At 39.6% G+C, this 25,229-nt stretch overlaps 1 protein-coding gene across 3 annotated transcripts in view; it reads left to right on the forward strand.

Annotated features, from left to right (window-relative positions):
• The window catches only part of rnf111 (ring finger protein 111), a 109,441-nt gene that overhangs the window by 16,226 nt on the left and 67,986 nt on the right, over window positions 1-25,229 (forward strand). For all 3 annotated transcript variants that reach the window (XM_048615988.1, XM_048615987.1, XM_048615986.1), the window contains one exon: window positions 10,905-11,806. In XM_048615988.1, coding sequence (XP_048471945.1) covers window positions 10,987-11,806 — 820 coding nt within the window. In that variant the 5' untranslated portion in view covers window positions 10,905-10,986. The remainder of the gene's footprint in view (window positions 1-10,904; window positions 11,807-25,229) is intronic.

Genomic DNA, 25,229 nt, shown 5'->3' on the forward strand with positions numbered 1-25,229 from the left:
TGCTTCAAATGTGGTGAGAATCTGATATTTCCCTCAAAAGTTGAAAACATCATTGCACGCAATCTAGATCCAGTTCCAACACTTATTCAATTGAATTTAATTGGCAGATTCCTTGAAGTGTGACAGTCTAATTGTGAATTGAATGAATTCTACTACAGGTGGTTCTTTTTATTTCACTTATAGGATGTGGATGTCACTGGCTGGGATTTATGGCCCATCCCCAGTTGCCTTTGAGAAGTTAGTGGTGCCACCTTGAATGGCTACAGTCTGTGCTGGATATGCCTTCAAACTTAAATTTCCCTTCTCTCTAGGGAGATGCCATCTAGCTCCTGGCCTTTTGTTGCTGAAATTGTGAAAGTGGCAGAGTAGAGCTTGATCTATCTAGCTCTATCATCTAGACAAATAATGAAGTCATATTGCATGATGCAACCAAAAATTAAGAGAAGAAAAGCAGTGTACATAATCCGAACATTCAGCAGCACCTGAAAAACAAGAGGTTAATATTTTCAACATATTCATTATCACAACTAGAAGATTTCAGGTTTACAATTAAACTGAAGAAAGCACTTTTTTTAGGGTGGGGGAGTGCGTGGTGAGGATTCAGCGTAACAGAAAAAATGTGGAGAGCTAGAAGTCAAGACTTTTGCTTGGTGATTTCCAGAGAAATTGATAGCTATTGGTACATCCACAATTAGGGAGGCAATTCCAGGATTTTGATGCAGCAACAGTAAAGGAATGACATTATATTTCCAAGTCAGGATGGTGAATGGCTTGGAAAGAAAATTGCAGATGGTGGTATTCTCATGTACCTGATGCTCTTGTCCTTCTAGATGGAATTGGGTCAGTGTTGGAGTGACTGGCACTGCAAGTGAAAATTAAGTCAAGCGTAATGTGTTGTCTCGGGTGGTATCAAATGTCTACAGTGTTGTTTGTTTGAGCTGCATTCACCCAGGCAAGCAGGGAATATTCCATCACACTCCTGACTTGTGTAGAATGTGGTGAATCAGCAGTGCTATTGCCATTGAATGTCAAGGGGCGATGGTTAGATTGTTGTTTTTTTTACTGGACGTGGGTGTTACTCCGCATTTGTATGGCGAAAATGCTACTTGTCACTTGTCAGCCCAAGCCTAGATATTGTGCAGGTCTTGCTGCATTTGCATATTGATTGCTTCAGTATTTGAGGAATCACAATCACAGCTATCTTCCTCTGTGCCATGTATGACTCCATCCAAAGTACACTTGAGGTGAGGTTTATATTTGAGGAGTTGCCTGAGGTTTATCCACTGAACATGCAGAAATAATCAGCTGCTGGTGATGCACTGTTCCACTGAGGAGCCAGATTTCATGTGTTTGTGTGTGTTTTTTCCAGAAACCTCAATTAATTCTTTACCTTGATTTAAAATCCTGACAATAGTTTGGGCTTTTGTCATTTAATGTTTCTGTACTTGGGTATGAAAAAGGTAACCTTAAGTAATATACAGTAAATTTAAAAGGGAAAAGGTACATTGAAAATGTTAATGTAGACCCTGAGTCAACACCCCTGATTGACAGATTTTATTTTTATACTTGTTATTTGTGATACAACCTGCAAAGGAAAAGCCATTTTTAAATGCCTTTCCAAGTGACACGTGTTACTAGAGAGCTAATTTAAAAATGGCTTTTATTTTCCACCCTCAGAAGTTTGGAATATCTGTTCTAAGCCAAAAAGATGTGTTAGCTTTCTAGTTGTACACATTTTTAGATGCTGGAAACCTTGTGTTGCATATTTTGAGGAGTGCTTCAGTTTAAGTTGGATTTTTTTTGCCAACAGAGGTCGTGATTCTCGAATACCTTCATTGCCTGTGAAATTCACGTTCCCATAAAAAAAAAGAAAAGAATCAAAAAGGCATTGGTGAATTATGTAGGTTTTGCAACAGTGTGGTTGTTTTATGAATATCTCATTGATACTGGCTTTCTTAGTTAAAACTGGCAATCTTGAAATGCCAAAGTGGGATTTGAATTGGCATTCCTTGGATCACACATTCAATAACATGACCAAATACTGTCACATTCTGATACCTGATTCGAAAAAAATGCTCTTTGAAATTTCGGGTGAACTTGTTGTTTAAAGTCACTGTGCAACCTAGCAGGCTGGTGTAGTAGAAGTAGTGCTTTCTTTCCAATACTGCTCTTAAGTCTGTGCAGAAGAATATGCATACGGTACCCAGCTGATGAAATGCCTGTTGTAAAGTTTATTTGTCATCGGTAGGATGAGGTGCTTGTTAATTATCAAGGTAGAAACATGAATCATGTTCCACTTTTGCCGTGACTCCGGCACATACAGGATGTACTTGCATGCATTCGCCACTTTATGAATAGGTTTTTAACTTCAAGTTTCATAAATGTTCCATAAGTGATTATGAACTTAAAGTGTGATTAGAGATACAAACATTGGATTGAATGCATAAACCTGTATGAGAGCTCTTTTGTCATTTTGCAGTACAATTTTTAATTTGTTCATCGAGAAGTGATACCCGGTGACTTGCAATAGTTATGGGTGTCAGCTTATTGTTTTTCTGTGAAAGTTGGCTCTTGACAGTTAACATTCACTTATTTTTGCTTGAGATTTTTATTCTTGGAATGCAGAAGGAGCACTTGATGGTTTAATTTTGGCCATGGCAATAGATCTGTCAATAATAAAGTAGATCTTTCTTACCACAGGTTGAGTTTTAAACCTAATCTATCCATTTCCTGATCACAGCCGTAATAATGATCGGAGACTGCTGCCTCCACTTGGCGTAGATATTAGCCTTGGCAGAAACAGTAATCTGTGGGTCCACTCATAAAATTTACATTGTACTGCAATGGTAAAATGTACCGTCATAGAGCAATACAACACAGAAGAGGCACTTTGGCCCATCAGGTCCACACCAATCTATTTATGCTAATCCGATTTAACACCACTTCACCTGTAGCCTTAATTGTTTTGACATTTCAAGTGCTCATTCAAATTCTTCTCAAAGATTGTGAGGTTTCCCGCTTTGACTATCCTCCCAGGCAGTACATTCCAGATTCTCACCACGCTCTGCGTGAACAGAAAATCTTTCCACAAATCCCTTTCATAAAATTATGCATCCTCATGTGAATTGGTAAACATGACACCTAAAGTGTAATAATATTCAAGGTTTTGCAGGACTAGTATAGGTAGTACTTTATTTTTGGTGAAGCAGACTTGATGGGCTCTATTCTATATTCTATATTCTATGTTCCATGATCAGTATGATAGTCTAATGGTGAGAGTTGAATGCAGAGTTGATCTTGCATGACTTTGAAGACTTGAGAAAATAAAGCACTTTAAAGTCAATTAATAATGTTGAAGTAACTGTTGCAATGTGGTAAATGTAAATGTATCAGATAATAAGAATGCAACAATGTCCTATTATAACATTGGCCAAATATATATTTTAATGATGTTGGTTGAAAAAGAAAAATTGACTATTGGTGCATAAATATAGGATCATGAGTTGACCATTTGGCCCTTTTAACCTGCTTCACCATTCAGCAAGATCATGGCTGATCTCACTGAGCTCATAAAATAGAATCATAGAATCATAAAATTGTTACAGCACAGGGGAGGTCCTTTTGCTGTATGTATCCTGACCCACTTTCGCCAAGAACAGCTTTGCTCCTTCCACTTCTGCGTCTGTTCTCCTTAGCTATGTGAATTTTTTTTTCTCTTAATTGTCCAATATCCCTTTGGAAAGTCATGCTTAAGTCTGTTTACACCATACTCTCGGGCAATGCATTACACATCTTAACCATGTCATAGAATCGTTGGATTGATACAGCGCAAAAGGAGGCCTTTCAACCCATTCAGAATGCATCAGTACTGATTCCTATTGGCAATCTCCTACCTTTTTAACATATCCCTGCACAGCATTTCTACCCAAATAAATATCCAATGTTCTCTTGAATAAATATCCAATCCCTCAGTGAACATGCCTCCTCATTTCCAGGCAGTGCATTCCATAGCCTAACTGCACACTACATGGAAGAAGAAATTGCTTCATTTACACGTCACTTTACATCTATACCCTGTCATTCTTTTTTCCTTTATCAAGTGGGAATAGCTTCTCCCTATCTATTCTATCCAAGTCTCTCATGATTTTAAATCTCTTTCAAATCTCCTCTTGGCCGCCTCCTGGCCAAGGAGTACAGCCCCAACTACTTCAATCTATCCTCATAACTGAAGTTTTCCTTCCTTGAAACCATTATTGTAAATCTCTTTTGCACTTTCTCCAATGCATTCACATCTTTCACAGAGTGAGGAAATATTGGAATTATAGGTAGGCTTAAAAGTGGACAAATCCCTAGGTCTGGATGAGTTTTATCCAAAGCTGCTGTGGGAAACAAGGGAGGAAATTACAAGGGCTCTGACACCTTTTTAAAATTCTCTCCAGCCACAGGGGAGGTGCCGGAGGACCGCAGGACAGCTAATATAATTCCAATGTTTAAATAAGTGTGATAGAGATAAGCCAGGGAATCACAAAGAAGTGAATCCCTCCTCAGTAATGGGGAAACTATTGGAGAAAATTCTGAGGGAGAGTATTGATGTCCACTTAGAGAGGCAAAGTTTGATCAGGGATAGTTAGCATGGCTTTGTTAAAGGTAAGTCATGCCTAAGAAATTCAAATTTCTTTGAGGAGGTGACAAGATATCTAGATGAGGATAGTGCAGTTGATGTTGTTTTTCTGGTCCCACATAGGAGACTGATTAAAGAAGGTGAAAACAGATGGGATCCAGGGTACCTTGGCAACTTGGATCCAAAATTGTCTTATAGGAGACAGAGGGCTGTTTGAAGTGATTTGAGTGTGACTGGAGGCTGGTGTTCAGCATACTATAGGGATCAGTGCTCAGTCCCTATTATTTGTGATATATAAAAATGATATAGATGAGAACATGGGAGTAATGATTTGCAGACGTTACAAAGTTTGGCTAGGTGGCAAGGAAGAGCGTCCTTTGTAATAGGAAGAAATGTACAGATTGGTCAGATGGGCAAATCTGAGTTGGCAGATGGAATTTAACACTGGAAAGTGTGAGGTGATGCACCTTGGAAGAAGTAACAAGACAAGGGAGTACAGATAACCTTTAGCCAGTGTTCTCTGGCTCTGAACAATCTGCTGATGGGAATGGATTACTCTCTCTAGTAGTCCGGATTCCTCATGATTTGGTAGTGATATTTGTTGAAGACTGCAGAAGGCATGCCAGAAACAGCAATAGGAAAACCTGAAAATGCTGTCAACCTGTTCAAGCTGCAAAACCGAACCAAGAGTGTGGCAAACAGCAAGTGGTAGACAAAGACAAATGACTCCACAACCAATGGATCAAAGTCAACCTTTGGGTAGCCCTGCCACATGTATAGTGGTGGATAATAAAACAACTGAGTGAAGGAGAAGGCTGCACAAATATCCCCATCTTCAGTAATGGGTTAGCCAAGCACATCAGTGCAAAAGACAAGACCTGAAGCATTTGCAACAAGAGTTTATTATGATCGCTTGCATCTATGAATACAAGAACTTTCAAAAGTTGATTGGGGATGGCTGTTCACAGGTTAAAAATAGAAGGCTGGATAATGGGAGGCCTTCAAAAATGAGATAACGAGCCCTGAGACGGTATGTTCCCTTAGTGTAAAGGGAAAAGCTGGTAGGTGTAGGGAATGCTGGATGACTAAAGAAATTGAGGCTCTGATCAAGAAAAAGAAGGAGGCATAGGTAAGCTGGGATAGAGTGAATCCCTAGAAGAGGATAAGAGCAGGAGGCATATACATACGAGGGAAATCAGGAGGGCAAAAAGAGGCATGAGATAGCTTTGGCAAATAGGGTTAAGGAGAATCCAAAGAGATTCTATAAATACATTAAGGACAAAGAGTAACTAGGGAGAGAATAGGGTTCCTTAAAGATCAACGTGGCTGTTTATATGTGGAACCACAGGAGATGGGTGTGAGTTAGTAAATGAATATTTTGCATCAGTATTTACTTTGGAGAAGGATATAAGAAGCTTGAGAACTTGGGGAAATAGATACCTTGAAAAATGCCCAAATTATAGAGGAGGAGGTGCTGAACGTCTTAAAACGTTTCAAGGCGGATAAATCCGTGGGAGCTGATCAGGTGTGCCCTAGAACTCTTAGGGAATCTAGGGAAGTGATTGCTGGTCCCCTTGCTGAGATATTTGTATCACCCTTAGGCATGGGTAAAGTGCCAGAAGATGGGAAGTTGGCTAATGTGGTGCCGTTATTTAAGAAAGGTGGTAAGGAAAAGCCAGGGCACTATAGACCAATGAGCATGATGTCCCTGGTGGGTAAGTTGTTGGAGGGATTTTGAGGGACAGGATTTGCATGTATTTGGAAAGGCCAGGACTGATTAGGGATAATCAAGATTGCTTTGTGTGTGTGAAATCGTGTCTCGCTAACTTGATTGAGTTTTTTTTTGAAGAAGTGACAAAAAAGACTGATGAAGGCAGGACGGTGGATGTTGTCTTGTATGGTCTTCAGGAAGGTGTTGGACAAGGTTCCTCATTGGTAGACTGGTTAGCAAGGTTAGATCACATGGAATACAGGGAGAGCTAGCTATTTGGATACTAAGTTGGCTTGAAGGTAGGAGACAGAGGATGGTGGTGGTGGAGGGTTGTTTTTCAGATTAGAGGCCTCAGACCAACGGTGTGCTGCAAGGATTGGTGCTAGGTCTTCTGCTTTTTGTCATTTATCTAAATTATTTTGATGTGAATATAGGAGGGAGGTTAGACAATTCGCAGATGACATCAAAATTGGTGGTGTTGTGGACAGTGAAGGAGCTTATCTCAGTACAATGGGACCTTGATCAGACAGGCCACTGGGCGAAGGAGTGGCAGATGGAGTTTAATTTAGTTAAATGTGAGGTGTTGCATTTTGGTAAGGCAAATCTGGACAGGACTTCTACACTTAGTGGTAAGGCCCTGGGGAATGTTGTCAAACAGAGATCTTGGGGTACAGGTTCGTAGTTGCTTGAAAGTGGAGTTGCAGGTAGACAGCGTGGTGAAGAAGGCGTTTGATACGTTTACTTTTATTGGTCAGTGCATTGAGTATAGGATTTGGGAGCTTATGCTGTGGCTGTACAGGACACTGGTTAGGCCACTTTTGGAATGCTGTGTTCAGTTCTGGTCTCCCTGCTATAGGAAAGGTGTTGTGAAACTTGGAAGAGTTCAGAAAAGACTTAAAAGGATGTTGCCAGGGTTGGAGGGTTTGAGCTATACAGAGAGGCCAAATAGGCTGGAGCTATTTTCTCTGGGCGAACTTTATAGAGGTTTATAAATTCATGAGGGGCATGGATAGGGTAAATAATTAAGCTGTTTTTCCTAAGGTAAGGAAGTTCAAAACTAGAGGGCATGGGTTTAAGGTGAGAGGGAAAGATTTAATAGAGAATTGAGAGGCAGCGTTTTAACACAGTGGGTGGTGCGTGTATGCAATGAGCTGCCAGAGGAGGTGGTGGAGGCTGGTATAATTACAACATTTAAAAGACATCTGGATGGGTATGTGTATTGGAAGAGTTTAGAGGGATATGGGCTAAATGCTGTCAAATGGGACTAGATTAATTTAGGATATCTGATCGGTATGGATGAGTTGGACTGAAGGGTCTGCTTCTAATTAGTGCATCTCTGACTCTGAGTGAATAGTTGTGTCTTCAGATGAATATTTAATTTTGAAAGGCACTGTCTTCATCAGTGCAGCCCTTTTTCGGCATAGCATAGAAGTTTTGATTTAAATTTGGTGCTGATAATCTTTTTGGATTCAAATGAGTGCTACCACTTGCATCTTACTTTTTTAATTTTTAATTAAACACACAAAATTTTAATTTAGCCCAAAATTGGTATAAGTTCCTTTGCTCTTCGAGTCAAATTTGAAAACAAAATGCTAAGACCAGTTAAGTCAATTAATTTAATCTGTTTAATGTTAGTTGCAGAAGATATTTATTGCATCTGGATATACATCCGTGTTGATAACTGAACAGAAGTTGAGGTTTTGGGAAAGAAAGTTTTTTAAAAAAGAGGTTTCTGTGCTTCAATACATTGAAAGAATTGTTCCAACCACTTTTTATTTTGAAAAAATGAATATTTTTGCATCAAAACACAATTTATGAGATAAAGTATTAACATGAGAGCAATAATGCACCACAGAAAAGGTGTACTTAAAGGAGTGTTTATACCACCTTTGGAATTCGTGTCAATATGCTCCCATCATTGCCACTGGCGCAACGTATTTCTGTCACAAATCCTTGGTGAACAACAGAAGCTTTTCATTTTTTGCCACACATTGTTCACTTCATGATTATTATCAAAAAATGTTTTATTATGTTTGTGTCTTGTGTTTGTTTCTTGAGATCACAGATATCAATAAGTTAGGATTTCTGTCTGGATTATTTGCACCACATTACAGTCTGTACCTACAGTACCATGTTTCCTCTTGGCTGCTGAGAACCAAGCTGAGACAAATGGATGAGAATCAGATGATTTTGAAACAACTGAGTTAAACTATGATGCCAGAAAAGCTAAAATAGTGTTTCAGATTAGAGAGAATAGCATAGTTTGGCCAATGTCTGATATCCAGCATGGAAGCTGGAAGGCTTGGAAAAAATATCAAGGTGAATGTGTATCTTAATCAATAGGATATTAATGTTGGTACAGTCAAAATATCTTTTGTTTCCTGCAGTTGAAGAGTCGGACTTAAAACAATTTTTTTATGACCAAAGTTTTTATTTTGGAATTTTAAGTAGATATGGTGAATCCAAAGAGGAAACAAAGTACAGATAAGAAGTAATTATAAAATTCAGAAAGAGCCAACCAATCATCGGTCTCTATTGGTAATCTAATTGGAGTCGACAAAACTATGCACAAGCTTCAATTCCAAAATCAGAAATGAGATAAATAATGATGTAATTGTTTAATGCTGTTGGTTGAGTTATAAATGTTGACCAGAGGAACTCCTCTATTGTTCTTAATAATGCTGTAGAATTTTTGTTCCCCTTTCTTGTCTCATGCAACACACAACAGCTCCAAACAATGGAAAACTACTTCTGTACTACACACTCCTGGTGTGGGGCTTCACCTTGACCTTCTGGCTCAAACACATTATTACCTTTTTTAAACAATTTTGCTGATTTGATATTTTCCACTGATATATATAGAGCACAAAAATTTTATAGAACAAAGCTCTAGACTATTTAGTTTATGCTGATATTCCAAAAGAATTTCATCTCCCTTTGACTTGCCAAACCTTATCAGCTTATCCTTCTATTTCTTCCTCCCTCATACTTCTCTCACTTCTTCTTAAATGCATTTATGCTCTTGTTCAAAATTACTTGAATGTGATGGTAAGTTCCACATTCTAACCATTCTCTGGGCGAAAGTGTTTCTCCTATATTCCTTGTTGGATTTCATGATAAGTACTTTTTATATTTGCGACCCTCTAATTTTGAATTATGTACAAGTGGAGGTATTAGGTTATCCCCTCAGCCATTCTGATTCTTTCAGTTCTTGTGTTGTCCTTGTCGATTTTTATTCCCCCCCCCGCTCATTTTTGTCTTTTTTTGTAATGTAAAGATCATCACCTCTCAACAAAAACAGCAACCTGTTTTAACATAGAGTCAATAACATAAAATATCTCAAGGAAACAAAATGTGTCAGTGAATCGCAGATGGAGATATTTGGTTAGATGGCCAAAATCTTGCCCAAAGAGCTTAATTTTAAGGGTTGTCTGAAAGGGAGAAAGTGAAGTACAGATATTGTGAGAGATGGGGGGAATTGCCAGAGAGCAGGGCCTACACATCTAGAGACGTTGTTATCAAAGCTGAAGTATTAAAACTGTATATGATCAATAGGCCAGATTAGATGACCACAGATCTTTTGTCGAGTTGGAGATGATTACAAAGATAGGGAGAAACCAGGTCGTGGAAGGATTTGAAAATCCTGAGAATTTTCAGATGGCAATGTTGTTTAACTGGGTACCCATGTTTGTCAGGGCCCACAGGGGTGATGAGTGAATGACATTTGGTGTGAACTAGGATGTGACAAGTAGGGTTTTGGCTCACCCGAAGCTTATGGAAGATAGCCCGTGGAACAGTCCAGCCTGAAGTGGATTTGAATAGTTAAGTCTGATAGTAGCAAAGGGATGCATGAAGGCTTCAACAGCAAAAGAACTGAAGCAGGGTTGGAGAAAGTGAAATTACTGGGCTTGAAGTAGACATTCTTGGTAACTACACGCTTATGTGCTCGAATGCTTATGTGTGACCAAATATGACCCCAGAGGTGCAAACAATCTGGTTCAACCTCAGGCAGTTGCTGTAGAGAGAGAAGGAAGACTGATGAGGCAATGGTGTTTAAGGTGTGGTCCAGTAATTGTGGTAAAGTAGAGCTGAGTATTGTCATAGTATATGTGCAAAGCACTGTTGCATTTTCAGCTGTCACTGAAATGCGGAGTGTCAAGTGGGATCTATAAATTGGTGTTTGGAAGGAACCTTAACTGTTCTTAACTGTCCTCTGAAATGACCTTGCAAACTGCTCCATTAAAAAGCAATTGAGGATGAACACAACAAATGTTGGTCTTGTTGGCAATGTGCATGTTCCATGAAGAAATAAAGAAAATAAATTTGGGAGGTAATAATATATTGAAGGATCTTGGAGTAAAACAGGATCCTCCCTGGGGGAGGGGTGAGGGTTTACTTTTCAAAAGGATGATGGACTTGAGGAGTAAGTGACAGAATCTGAGACCGTGTTATCTGCCATTGGTAATAATTCCATGCAACTTGTATGACAAGTAAATCTTCTAAACATAATGCCATATGCATATCTGATCTAAGACCATGACTAACTTTTGTTTAATGTCCTATATTTTTCAGACCTTAGTACGAGTTCAATTTCACCCAGTCCCTTAATGGACCTCTGGATGTAATTCTTCTCAACAAGACATTCAACCTGGATATGAAGACTGAGATAACACCTGATGCACCCAAAAGACAGGAGAGTTCAAAGGGGGCATTGATGAACCCTGAGCCAATTTTGGCAACAAAAAGTTTTAGTACAGACGTTGAAATGATTGCAAGGAAGGTTGAAAATGAATACTCTCGTATTTGTGATTCTGGAAAGCGGATAAAGGACATGAACAGAAACAGACTGGAACAAGAGAAAATGATTGTTGTCAGAAAAAAACGTAAGAGCCAGCAGGCTGGTCCCTCAGAAACTCAAAACTCTGATTTCAAAGATCGCCAGGGTAATGTTAATCTGAGGCCCCGTGTACAGCCCCCAGACCATGTAGATGACTCTTCATTTAGTGACTGTGTTTCATCACCTTCTTCGAGTCTACATTTTGGTGACTCTGACACGGTGACTTCAGAAGAGGAGGAGGTTCCAGGCAGACATTCCCAGGCAGTATTAAGTAGCACAAGTAGAACAGTTCATTCAAAAATGCACAAGTGGCCTCGGTCTGAGCAGGAATCTATATCAGGGATCTTAATCAAGCGACCTTGTCTCCCGAACAGCAATCTACGAAGGCCTCAACAGAGAAAGAAATTTACAAAACCTAATCCTTCTCAACGGACTCAAAAGCAGAAGGAACGGATTTTATTGCAGAGGAAGAAAAGGGAAGTGATTGCTCGCAGGAAATACGCCTTGTTGCAAAGTTCTAGCAGTTCAGGTGATAATGACCTTAGCAGTGAATCCTCCTCCAGCTCTTCAAGTGAAGATGAGGATTTGTATGTGTCGAGGAATGAAAGCCACCAAAATAGTACAACAGTTGCCTCAGGTAATACTTTTCCTCTAAATTTTTTTTCACACTTGAAGAGTAATGGGCATGTGGCTGCACACTTTAAAAAACTGAAGAAGAACTTTTGTATATAAAAGGTTGCAGACTGCTCTAGTTACTTAATATCAGCTGTACAGCCATACACCCAAAATAGGTGGTCAGTTCTCTACTTCAGAAGTAGCTATGTTTTGTTTATTTAAATGTTTTCTTCAATTAGCTGCTCGTAATCTCCGCAGCCTTTTATCTTTCAGTGTTTCAGCCACTATGTTGTCACATTACTGTTGATACTCGTCAGCCTTTTTGGAGTTAAACAATTGTTATGTTAAGACACTGACAGGAGTAGCACTCTAGTACTCGAGCCTCACCACTCCACAAGCCACCTAAAAGCTATAAATGACCAATTGAATTACCAAGATGGCTAAATTTCCTTTTGATTGCTATCTCGGACTCTCACCAGGTTTTTTCAATAAAGATGTTTATGCTCTTTCATGGATGTGCGCATCAGTGGCATGGCCAGGATTTATTACTCATAACCTTCGCCTTGCCCTGCAGTGATTTGACACTGAGATGAGCTTCTGACTTCTTAAAGTCGCCATCAATAAAATATTTCCATCTCTGTAACAGCACCAGTTTCACCCCATCTCAGCTCATCTACGCTGAATCCTTCATTTATGAATTGTTACCTTGAGACTTGACTATGCCACTTCTCTCTTGGATTTCCACATTGTATCCTTCATAAACATGAGCTTTATTGAATATTCTGCCTGTTCTTATCAAATCTTATTGTCCAGTTTTCTCTGCTTACTGACCTACCTTGGTTTTTAGGCAAGGCACATCCAGATTTCAGGTCCTTCTTTTCAAATGCCTTTGTGACGTCTGTAAATTTAGAGATATTACATTTATTTCCCTCAGCTAAATCATTGATGTATATTATGAAGAGCTGGGGGCCAAGAATTGATCCCTGCAGTCCCCACTAGTCACTGGCTGTCACTCACAAAAAGACCCATTTATCCCTACTATTTGTTTCTGTCCACGAGCCAGTTCTTTTATCCGTGTCAATACAATTTTAGACAGGCAAATCAGGGGAGGACTTGTGCGCTTAATGGTAAGGTCCTGGGCAGTGTTGCTGAAAAAAGACACCTTGGAGCGCGGGTTCATAGTTCCTTGAAAGTGGAGTCGTAGGTAGATTGGATAGTGAAGAAGGTGTCCGGTACGCTTGCCGTTCTTGGTGAGTGCTTTGAATATAGGAGTTAGGTCATGTTGCATTTATATAGGACATTGGTTAGGCCACTTTTGGAGTACTACGTGCAGTTCTGGTCTCTGTCTTATAAGAAGGATGTTGTGAAACTTGAAAGGGTTCAGGAAAGATGTTGCCAGGGTTGGAGGATTTGAGCTATAGCTAGAGGCTGAAGAGGCTGGGGCTATTTTCCCTGGAGTATCAGAGGCTGAAGAGTCACCATATAGAGGTTTTTAAAATCATGAGGGGCATAGATAGGGTAAATAGGCAAAGTCTTTTCCCTGGGTGGGGCAGTGCACAACTAGAGGGCATAGGTTTAAGGTGAGAGGTTTAAGGGGTAAGGTTTAAAAGGGACCTAAGGGGCAACTTTTTGACGTAGAGTCTTGTGCGTATGTGGAACGAGCTACCAGAGGAAGTGGTGGAGGCTGGTACAGTTACAACATTTAAAAGGCATCTTGATATGTATATGAATAGGAAGAGTTGAGAGGGATACGGGCGAAATGCTGGCAAATGGGACGTGATTTTTATAGCATGTCTGGTCAGCATGGACGAATTGGGCCGAAGAGTCTGTTTGCATGCTGTATATCTCTATGACTCTCAAAATTCCAGTAGTTTTGTCAAGCATTTTTTTTTATCATAAATCCATTTTGACCCTGCCTGATCCTGTGTCTGTTTTCTAAGTGCTGTGCCATTAAATGTTTTGTAATGGACACAAGCATTTTCACCACTGCCAATGTCAGGCGAACTGATCTGACTCTGTTTTGTCCCAAGCTCCTTTTCTAAATAGTGCAGTTACATCAGCAACCTTCTCATCCATGAGAAATGTCCCATAAATCTTGAAGGATGCCCACCGATGCTTGCACTATTTCTAGGGCCGCTTCCATCAGATGCTGGGGATTTGTCAATCATTTAATTCCATCAATTTCCTCAACACTATTTCACTATGATAACTAAGTTCCTTCAGTTCTTCCTGCCCACTAAACCCAGTGTTCCCCAACATTTTTGTGATGTTATTTGTGTCCTCCTCTTGTGAGGACAGAATCAAAATATGTGTTTAATTGATCTGTTATCTTTTTATTCTCCATTATAACTCCCTTGTTTCTGATTGTAAGGGATTTACATTTCTTTTCACATAACTGTGGAAGCTTTTGTAATCAGTTCGTACATTGCCTGAAAGCTTATTTGCCCTGTATTTCCCCCCTCTTAATCAATCCCCTTCAGCTCCATTGCTGAAATCTAAACCGCTGTCAATCCTCATGTGCTTTTTTGTTTGCTCTTTTGTATACTTATTCCTTGGAACTGACACTATCTCTAATTTCCCTTGATATCCATGGTCAGGCCACCTTTCCTGTTTTGTTTTTGTGTCAGACAGCACTGAACAATTATTGCAGTTTTTCCATGTGTTTTTTAAATGTTTGCCGTTGGCTATCCATTATCAGCCCTTTAAGTGACATTGTCCAATTTGTCTTCGCCATCTCAGCCCTCATTCCATAATAGTTTCCTTTATTTACATTCAGATACAGATTTGCCTCTGACTAGCATGTGACACGGGTAACAATCCTGAGATTGAGGTTTTTGAGGTCCTACTTTTTAAACTTGCTTCCTAAGGCCGTATCGAAAAATAAAGACATATACAGCATGAAAACAGATCCTTCAACCCAAATCATCCATGCTGACAGGGTTACTTAAACTGAAAGTCCCATTTGCCTACATTTGGCCCATATTTCCTCTGAACCCTTCCTATTCAAATACCAGATGCCTTCTAAATGTTGTAATTGTACTTGCCTCCACCACTTCCTCTGGAGGCTCATTCCATACATACACCACTCTCTGTGTGAAAATGTTGCCTCTTGGGTCTTTTTTAATTCTTTCCCCTCTCACCTTAAACCTATGCCCTCTAATTTTGGACTCCCCTACCCTGGAGGACAGATTTTAGATTGAGATTTTATGGTCATCTGTCCTCGGATATAGCAATACAGTGAAAAGTGTGCAAAGTTGACATTCTCGGGTGCCGTTCTAGTATACCAAAGACAGAATTAAAAGCATGAGCATAAGTAAAAGAAACAGCCAAAGTAAAAGGACACGTCCAGATCATTTCCCCACCTGCAGACTTAACTGCCAGAAAAACAATGCCACAAAGTCCATCCCTCAATCTGTGAGCACTCGGGTGCCCTGAGTCCCCGCAATAACATGATGTCCCAACTCCTGTACACGGTGCTCTCACTGATGAAGGCAGTCATGCCTTCACCGCCCTGTCTACCCGTGATGTCATTTTAAAGGAACTACCTACCTGCACTCCTAGATCTCTCTGTTTGACAACACTCCCCAGGCCTACCATTAACTGTAAGTCCTGCCCTGGTTTGTCTTGCCAAAATGTGACACCTGACATTTATCTAAATTAAACTCCATCTGTCATTCTTTGCCCCACTGGTCCAGTTGATCAAGATTCCATCATGCATTTGGACAATCTTTTCACTGTCCACTATACCATCAATTTTGGTGTCATTCGCAAACTTACTAACCATGCTTCCTATATTCTCAACCAAATTGTTTGTATAAATGACAAACAACACTGGACTCAGCAGTAATCCTTGTGGCAACCACTGGTCACAGGCCTACAACCTGAAAAGCAGCCTTGTACCATCACACTGTCTCCTACCATCAAGCCAACATTTTGTATCCACTTGACTAGCTCTCCCTGGATCCCATGTGATCTAACCTTGCTAACCAGTCTACCATGTGGAACTTTGTCAAAGGCCTTGCTAAAGGCATAACGTGTCTGCTGCTTTTGTCCTTCTATGTGGTAATGATCATGGGTTTGGAAGGCAGTATCTAATGTGACTTGGTGAATTTCCATAGCGTATCTTTAAGGTGGTACACACTGCTGCTCCTGAGCTTTGCTGGTGGAGGGAGTGGATGATTGTGGACGTGGTGCCAATCAGACAGGCTCCTTTGTCCTGGATAGTATAGAGCTGCCTAACTGTTTTTGAACTGTACTCATCTAGGCTGTTGCATCTCTAGATTATGGGATGATTCTTTAATACTTTTGCCACTCCCATATGTTAGCAAGAAGGCCTTTGCAGTGTTGCCAATTTTGTATTGATCATTGTTGATTTACATGTGACTCTAGATGCCAGATGGTGAGTCAAGTTTTATTGCTTTACGCCTGTTCTTTAGTAGCATGATAAGTTATTTCAATGGGCCTTTACATGTTACACACATGTTGTGTTTCTGCACTTGCTGCTAGACCAAAGCTAGAAAGTGCTGATTTCCTACTGTAAGGAACATTGGTGAATTAAGTGGTTTCCAGAGACAACTCTCAATAACATCATAGTCATGGATATTGTGTGGATTGTAATTTCCAATGTTGATTGATGGGAACTTAATTTCCTCCGTACACTGTTGTGGCATTTGACCCAGTTTCACCTGAACATTAGCTTTGGCATCTGGAACGCACATCCAGCATGACTACCACTGTGACATTACCTTCCTTTCCACTTCACTCCAGAAATAGTAATATCCATTGGATCATATTACACACTTTTACTCAGGTTACACTCTCTTCCATCAGGCAGAAGATACAGCTTCTTCCGCACAGTTATCAGACCTATGAACAGACCTCTCATACATTAGAATTGATCTTTCTGTGCACCTTCTCTGTAGTATATTCTGCTCTTTGGTTAAAAGAAGGGACAAGGTCCTATGCTGTTGGTACAGATGTGTATTACTGATGTTCACCCTCTCATTCCAAAAGCCCTGTAGCTGCTGTGCGATATCCTTGACCCAAGCATCTGGGAGACAATGTACCATCCTGGAGCAAAACCAGAAATTACTGGAGAAACACAGTAGATCTGGCAGCATCAGTGAAGAGACGCAGAATTAAAGTTTCAAGTCCAATTACTCTTCTTTCGACGCTTCTACCATCCTCGAGTCTAATTTGCAGCCACAGAAATGTTTTTCTGTTCCCCTTCGAATTGAATTCCCTACTACTATAGCATTCCCACACTTATTCTCCCTCTTGTCAAACAGAATCAACCATGGGACAACGAATTTGGATGTTGCTGTCTTTCCCTGAGGGTCTATCTCCTCCAATACACCACCCTCCCAGTGGTATCCAAAATGGTGAATCTGTTTTGCAGGGGAATGGCCAAACAGTCCCGCACTGCCTGCTTAGTCCTCTTCTGAATGATGGTCATCCGTTCCCTTCCTGCTTGTGCAGTGTTAGCCGGTGTAGTGATCACCTTTTGTTTATGCTACACACAATGTTCTCGGCCTGTTGGATGTTCGACAGTGTCCTCAGCTGCCACTGCAGCTCTGAAACTCTGACTTCCAGGAGCTGCAGCTGGAAACATTTTTTACACGTTATGGTCCTGAGTACTGGAACTGTGCCTGACTTCCCACATAGAATACAAGGAGCACATCAAGGTCATGTGCTCTCCTTTCATGACTTACTCCTCTAAATTAAACCTTTAGATTGCCCTTGAAATCAAATAATAATAACGACTTGAAGGTTGTTCTTCCCTGGATATGTGTCCTGTTGCTTTTACAAACTATAAACCAAAAATAAATTCCTTACATTGTAAAGTTATAAAATAGGATACATACTTGCTCAACCATACTCACCCAATCATCATCATTTTGCTCCACGTCACTTTCAGAATCTTGACATCACCTCAGGAGCCCTGCCTCTGAATTCAGTGAAGGTTCACTCAGCTCCAACTACTGCTCTGACTGAGCTGAATCTAAGCCTCACCACTCATGATTTTATGGGGAAGCTTTCCTACTGCAGTTCACTCCCAGGTTCTCTCCATTTTGCTCCCACTGTTGCTCAGACTGGCTTCATCGTGATGCTGACCACAAGGGACACTTGAGAGACATCTGTGCTCCTCAACTTATGGCCTCTTAAACATCCCTAATTGCTTCACCTTTGGTGGCTAAACCGTCATTTGCTTAGGCCCTGATCTCTGGTATTTCCTCCCTTTGCCTCTCTACCATGCCTACCTCCTAAGATACTTGTTAAAATCTACCTCTGATCAAGCTTTTGATCATATGATCTATTGTCACATGAGACAACATAGTGTCATATTCTATTTTATAATGTCCCTGTGAAGTACTGTAGACATTCTTATTTATTAAAGGTACTGTACAAACACGAGGAATTGTTAAACCTAAATAGCCCTTGAGAAGGTGGTGATTAGCCGCTGTCTTGAAGCTGTAACCTTTCATGTAGGTACTTTTGTCGTGCTCTATGGGAAACTATTCGAGGATGCCGATAATGAAAGAGCAGCTCTATATTTTCAAGTTGAAATTGTATTGCTTGCAAGAGCTTGTAGCTGATGGAGTTTCCATTTGCTTGCTTCTCCATATTCTTCTTAATGGTAGTGGACTTGCATGATGCTGTCCTAGAAATAATTTGCCCTCCAGTGCTAACATTGTTGTGAATTATTGTTGTTGAAGTGTAAATCCAGTCCTGACCTGACTCTGAAGCAGAATACCAAAATTTCTATCCTTTTATTATAAATTGTATCATTTGAACCCTGAGACAAATTTTGAAAATGTTTCATTTGTCTGTAGTATGATTTAGACAGTGTGGTGCAGGACCATTGTCCACTGGTTGCACAAACAGATGAGAATGTTGAAAGTACATGAATCACATTTTGCAATCAGCAGTCCAGGTAGGTTTAATCTGAGAGGAGTGGGGTCATATGTGAACATCTGTCCCTCCTTTTGTTTATGGAATTGCAAAGGCAAGACAACCACCTTTGTGCCAGTTGAAGTATACGGAGATTAAAAATGATAGGAGCAAAGCATGAACTGAACATTTGCAATTTATATGTTATCGTATGTACATGAATAGTAACTATAAAAACAACGATGTGCACTTGCATTGTTGAAAGTGCTTCAATATTCATTACAAAGGGGAGACATGACTTGAATCAATTGTAAAATAAAGGATGCATGATTTTGATGGGGTAAACGTGAAAGATACGTTTAAAGCTTTGGAGAGAAATTGAAAGGTTAGGAGGAAGATCATGTGGTAAAATGGGTGAAGTCTCTGCCACCTATCATGAGAAAAGTGGAGTGAGGATAGGTAAAATGATGTAGGAAGTAACGTGCAGCTGAAGGAATTTACCAGGATTTTGAGGCCTCGATGGTTGGGGAATGGCAATTTTAATTTATGTGGCTTGCAGGACATTTATAGGCTAGTCAGAGTGCTAGGATGATTGGCCATCCTGTCTCAGACAGGATGCAGACAGGTGAGATTTTGACAGGTCAGAATTTTAAATAGTGTGTTACGTTCAGAGTCCAGGAAGAACGGTGTTTGAAAATCAGATCAGAAAGTCTCAGGAGTGAATGAATGTTTCAGCAGCAGAGAGGTTGAGGTAGATGTGAAGACTGGTATTGTCATGGGAATAATAATCAGTCTTGGTAATGGAAAAATGTAGTGTAAGTCATGTGGCAGTGTCTTTCCGATGGCACTGAGTGACAAAATTCCATTTTAATTACCTTTTATGATATAAAAAGAAACAGTACCTTTAATTGTATATGTTCAGAACCAATCAGGTAGTTGCACATGATCATGCACTCATTGTTCCTGTCAGGAACAGATTGACATTGCTAAAATGTACATTTATGGTGTAATTAATTATAATACCACAATAATTTGTACTCTCTCCAGCAGTCACTTAAATGTAGATACAGAAATGATTTAAATCCAGGATGATTACTGCACAATTGAAAGCAATACCCAATAAAAGGCCTGAATGTGTTGATAGTTTTCAGACCTTGACCAGATTCTGCACTGTTGGGTTTTCTTCCTGTGGCAGAATTCATGTATAACTGCCCGTCCTTTGAGACACCTTCACCGCTCTGCCTCTGTTCACCATCTGAATATCATGATGTGAACTGTGACTGACTTTGTGCTTGCTGACAATGCTGCCTGAATCCTACAAGTACAAACCAGGAAATGGTTAAACAGGGTCTGTTCTTGAAACTAAAGGTTTGAACTTGATCTTGTTTCTCTGACCTTCCAGTTCTTTCCTGTCCTAAATGTAACAAGTCATGGTAAGTCGCATGAACGTTACCAGCTCCCTGGTGCCTGACCTGAGTGATCATGGTTCTGAGCGCCTGAAATGTGGCTGTCAGCTTAATAACTAAGTATAAGCTTGCCCTCTGTGAGCACATTTCCACAGTGTCTTGTAGTAACTAGCAGACTTTGGCAGAATTGTTTATTTCCCCTAAGCCCATAATCACTGAACCAATTATAAAATGCACTGCAGAAATTCACCAAGGACAACACCTTCCAAACCCACGCGCACACAAAGCCATGCACCGTCCTGATGCGGAAATATATCACCACTGCTTCACAATAACTAGGTCAAAATCCTGGAATTCTCTCCCTAAGGACGTTGTAGGTCTACCTACAGCAGGTAGAGTGCAGTGATTTAAGAAGGCAGCTCACCACCTTCTCAAGAGCAACTAAGGACAGGCAGTAAAATGCTAGCCAGCCAGCGTTGTCCATGTCCCACGAGTGAATAAAGTAAAAACCAAAAGCTTGTCTAAGAGGGAGGCTTTAAGTAGTATTTTAAAGAAGGATTTAAAAAGGGACAGGCTTAGAACTGGAGCTTTAAGGTTTGGACAGCTGAAGATGCATGGCCGGCATCAGTTTGTTAAAGCAATTGAGATGCACAACACGCCATAACTGAAGGAATACAAAGTTTCTGGGGATTGTAAGACTAACAGAAATTAAGGTGCGATAGGAAGGATTGAGTGGCAATGGCAACATGTATATGAAATTGCCAAAGGTCCAGAAAGCAAAGGAATGGTCTATATGGCGATTACAGGGAAATGTATGGTGTGTTCATCAAGGATTGATTTTAAGGTGATTGATCTTTTGAATAAAAGTTCATGAGCTGAACTTTGCTACGCTGGACAGAACTGAAGTTTGCAGATGATACCATGCTTGGTTATATAGCAAACAATGCAGAAACTTCTAGTAGTCTAAAGGTGGGCATGATGCTGATAAGATGGTTAGATAGATGACCGATGAAATTTAAAGCAGATCTGTAAAGTGATGCATTTTAAGGGAAGCATGAGAAGGAAATAATAAATTAGTGGTACAGTTTTAAGAAAGAGTTTCTGGAGTGTAGCCACACAAATCATTGAAGGTGGCAAGAGAAGATACAGCAGTTTTTTAAAAAAGCGCATTGGATCATTCGCTTAATGAATAAATGCGTGGGTTACAAGGAGGTTATGCCTGGCATTTATGAAGACAAGGCCTCGGCCGGAGTATTATGATCAATTCTGGACAACATGTTCTAGAAAGGCTGTCGAGATCTCAGAGGGTGTGAAAGAGATTTGCAAGTACTAGAGATAAGGTGGTACAATTGTGTGGCAACAATGGAGAAATTAGGTTTGTTATCTTGAATGCAGGGAAGTTATAAGATGAATTTTGTTGATGTTCAAAATTTTGAAGAGAGTTGATAGAATTAATAGAGGAATTGTTTCCAGTGACAGCAAGTTGGGTAACCAGGGGATGCTGATTTGAAGTAATTATCAAAATACCTACAGGAAACATTTTTTGGAACACGGAGCAATTGTCATCTCGAAGTTACGGTTTGAAAGATCGCGAAGGGCATCCACAAGCATACATTTTGAAGGGGAACTGGATAAATACCTGAAAGAAAATAATTGCAGGGTTACAGAAAAAGAACAAGGGAGTAAAACAAGTGAAAAGTTTGTTAAAATGGGACAAAGTTCTGTCCATCAAACAATTTTATTGCAGCAACTTTTGTACATTGGAGTTTGTAATGACATAATCGTGGAAAGATGTAATCAAGCTAAGTAAAAATTTTAAATATATTTTCATTTCTTTCAATATAGATTTTTGTAAAATCTGAATTTTTAGGACTAGTAACCAATTGATCAATGAGAATCACGCACTGAGTCCCATGTTGGTCCTGCGTTTATCCACTAGGTCAGCTACGCACAACATGTTTTCTTGACAGATACAAAGCTAGAGAGAACAGGAAGTTGCCTAGTCAGTCTTGGCCTATTCTGAATTAAGTAATCTAAAGTAAGAAGAAAAGAATCAACTGGATACTGTCTGCCAATTCCTAAAATGGAGGCCAGGAAGACAAAATAGGGCTTGGCCTTAATGCCAAGTGTGATGAAATAGCCTGATTCCCATGATGTCTGTTCTATAATGTTGAGAAATGGACATTAGATGAGGTACCAGAAGACAGCTGATTCCCATGGATTTATTCCCCAACAATTTGATGCTTTTGATGTGTATTGAAGTGCAACAAAGAATATTACTTTGTATCTTTTGATTTGTAGTTAATACATGCCTGACCAACCATTTGGCTGATTGACAGTCGTTAGTTTTGTTTAACTGCAATCAGCCAGACCTAAAAGTGTATTTTTCCTAAAACATGATGGAGGTCCCAGTAGACCAAGTTGAAATTATTTTGATGCAATCTTCAGAAATCTAGTATGTGATCCTTCAGTTTATCTGACTGTCAAACCAATCTTAATTGATGCTTGTTTTTAACCTAAAAGAAATGTAGTAAATGAAAAGTAAATGTTAATTTTTTTTTAAGAACATTGCAATAATTCATTCCTTTTGTGCATTTTATATCACCACCTTAATGCTAATTGTCAGTGGTGAATAATTAGGTATAAAAGATTGTTTTTCCTATTAACCTGTGAAATGACGAACTGATGGGTTGTGATTTTAGCATAAATTAATGGGTTAGTAAGCATACAGTGGAATCTTTTATCATCTCTTTACATTTAAATGAATTGATTTCAGAAATTTCATGTGCCATGAAAATGAAAGTATTTGATTCACCTCTTACCATCCCCTCCCAAAAAAGTTAGTCCATTGTTCAACTCACATTGTAGTGTAATATTGTACAATATTATTTCAGTACAGGTGAGTCTAATTTGTAATACTGACCTTTTATCAAAATGATTTGAAGAGGCTAATCACTTAACAGTCATTTTTAAAGTGTGTTTTTGAGAAACTTCATTGCTCTAGCTTTGTTTTCTGCCTTTTATCATGCTGAAGAATAGAATACACTTTAAATGAAACTCCAGATTTTGAATTGCTGCAAAGATACAAGAATGAACCATATTGTAGTAATTCTTTTGTCACCTTGAAATTTTCAGCTTTGACTCGATAATGACTGATTTTTAACTTTGGTTTTATCCTATCACAAAATTCCAGTATAAATTTCCTTTTCTGTCATACTGGTAGGATGAATATGTTAATGTTTTTGCTTAATCTGCAAAGTACACTGTGTCAAGTCAGAGCAAAGCTCGGTTTTGGATACGGTTTCAGGTACTTTGTGAAGTCGACATTTGTGTAAAAGAGCCAAAAGGCATAATAAACAATTTGAGTACAAATTACAGAAGATCAGCTATTTCTACACATGCTGCAGCTGTTACGAGCTTCAAAGAAAATTCTCTTGATGCTTCTGGATCTGTTGTTGCTGTGGTCTGTTCACATTTTAACAGATGGGTTATGTGACTCATTACTGAGTAAAATGGGTACCATACCGACTATGTGAATAACAGCTGGGAGCCCTGTAGAATTACTAGCTTGCACATAATGTTTCACAGTTGATGGCAGTTCACGTAGCTTATAATAATTTAGGCTAAACAACAAAAAAAAATTAAACTAATTGCTAGTTGGGCATCTGAATTGAAGTAGGTTGCTTAACAGTAGATAAAAGATAGCAAATAAACCGTGGCCACTCAGTAATTTTCCTTGAGCAATTAATGGCTTTTCTTTCTCGAACATTATAACTTAATTTTGTAACCCCTACACCTCTTGTCCCAGGTATTTCATCATTATTTCAGCTATTTGAAACCAGTTTAACCATACGACTCGAGTTGATACTGCAAATCAAGTGTGGAACTCCCTTAACTTTGCTCACGTCGCCTTCGGCTCATTTCAGCTCCTGTCCCAGTGCTTACCTCGCTCAGTCTCTCATAACTTTATCACTCGAGGTTCTAAAATGTATCAGGGATTTTGTGCATGGAACAGAAAAATAGTTGAGTTCAAGCTTGGACTTGTTTTACTTTTGGAGGAAGTTGTTGAGTGGTGGGTGGGAATCAAAATTTGTTGATGAGGTTTAATGAGTGTGTGATGTCATTTGTTTTGAAACAGTAAAAGTCAGTGTGTTTTCTAAATGCTAGCAAGCTTAGAACAATTTAATATCAAGCAGATTTTAGGGTCTGTGTACAGAAATCATGAAAAGCTAATGCAGAGGTACAAAAACTTGAAATGGCTAATGAAATGTTGATTTTCATCTTAAGGGACTGGAGTACAAAAGGGTAAGAATTGCATTACTTTTAAATAAAGCCAGGCAGTTCAAACGTCATATTGGAACACACTTCTTCATGTAAAAGGAAGTGAAATTCTAGAATTCTTACTTTGTGATGGTTCAGTAACCTCTCTAAATAAAGTAACTTCTCAGAAGACTCTGCTGATGTGCTACTGATTCTGTCATGTAAAGGGCAGATATTCATTAACTAAAGAGAGTCTTATGTCATTATTTGTAATGTTTAAACCCTGAAGTACAACACCATATTATTCGATTTGGCCGATTAAATTTTTTCTAAACTAAAAAAACAAAAAGGCGTATTCATGACAAGGAAACATTTGAGATCCTGCTGGATTTGAGACTTGGTGACCAATCCATATTCTTTAGTTTGGAAGAACAATCCAGTTGCTAACTAATTGTAATAACTTGTGTAGAATTGTAATATTAGCTATTTTAAAACAAAACTGCTGTGATCACATTCAGAGATAGCAAGAACTGCAGATTCTGGAGTCAGAGACAACACAACGTGGAGCTGGAGGAACACAACAGGCTAGGCAGCATCAGAGGAGCGGGAAAGTTGATGTTTCGGGCCGGGACCCTTCTTCAGAAATGGTGGGGGGGTGAAGGGAGCTCAGAAATAAACGTAGAGGAGGGGTGGAGCTGGGGAAGATTAGTGGGAATGGTGGGGATTGGTCAGATAGGTGGGAGAGAAGATGGACAGATTGTGTCTGGTCAAGGAGGCAGGGATGAGAGGGAGGATTGGTCATGGGATGAGGCCAAGGGTGGGGAGATTTTGAAACTGGTAAAATCCACACTTAGGCCATTGGGCTCTCGAGGCGGAATATGAGGTGCT

Source organism: Rhincodon typus, chromosome 33 (assembly GCF_021869965.1).
Source record: "Rhincodon typus isolate 14 chromosome 33, sRhiTyp1.1, whole genome shotgun sequence".
NCBI lineage: Eukaryota > Metazoa > Chordata > Chondrichthyes > Orectolobiformes > Rhincodontidae > Rhincodon > Rhincodon typus.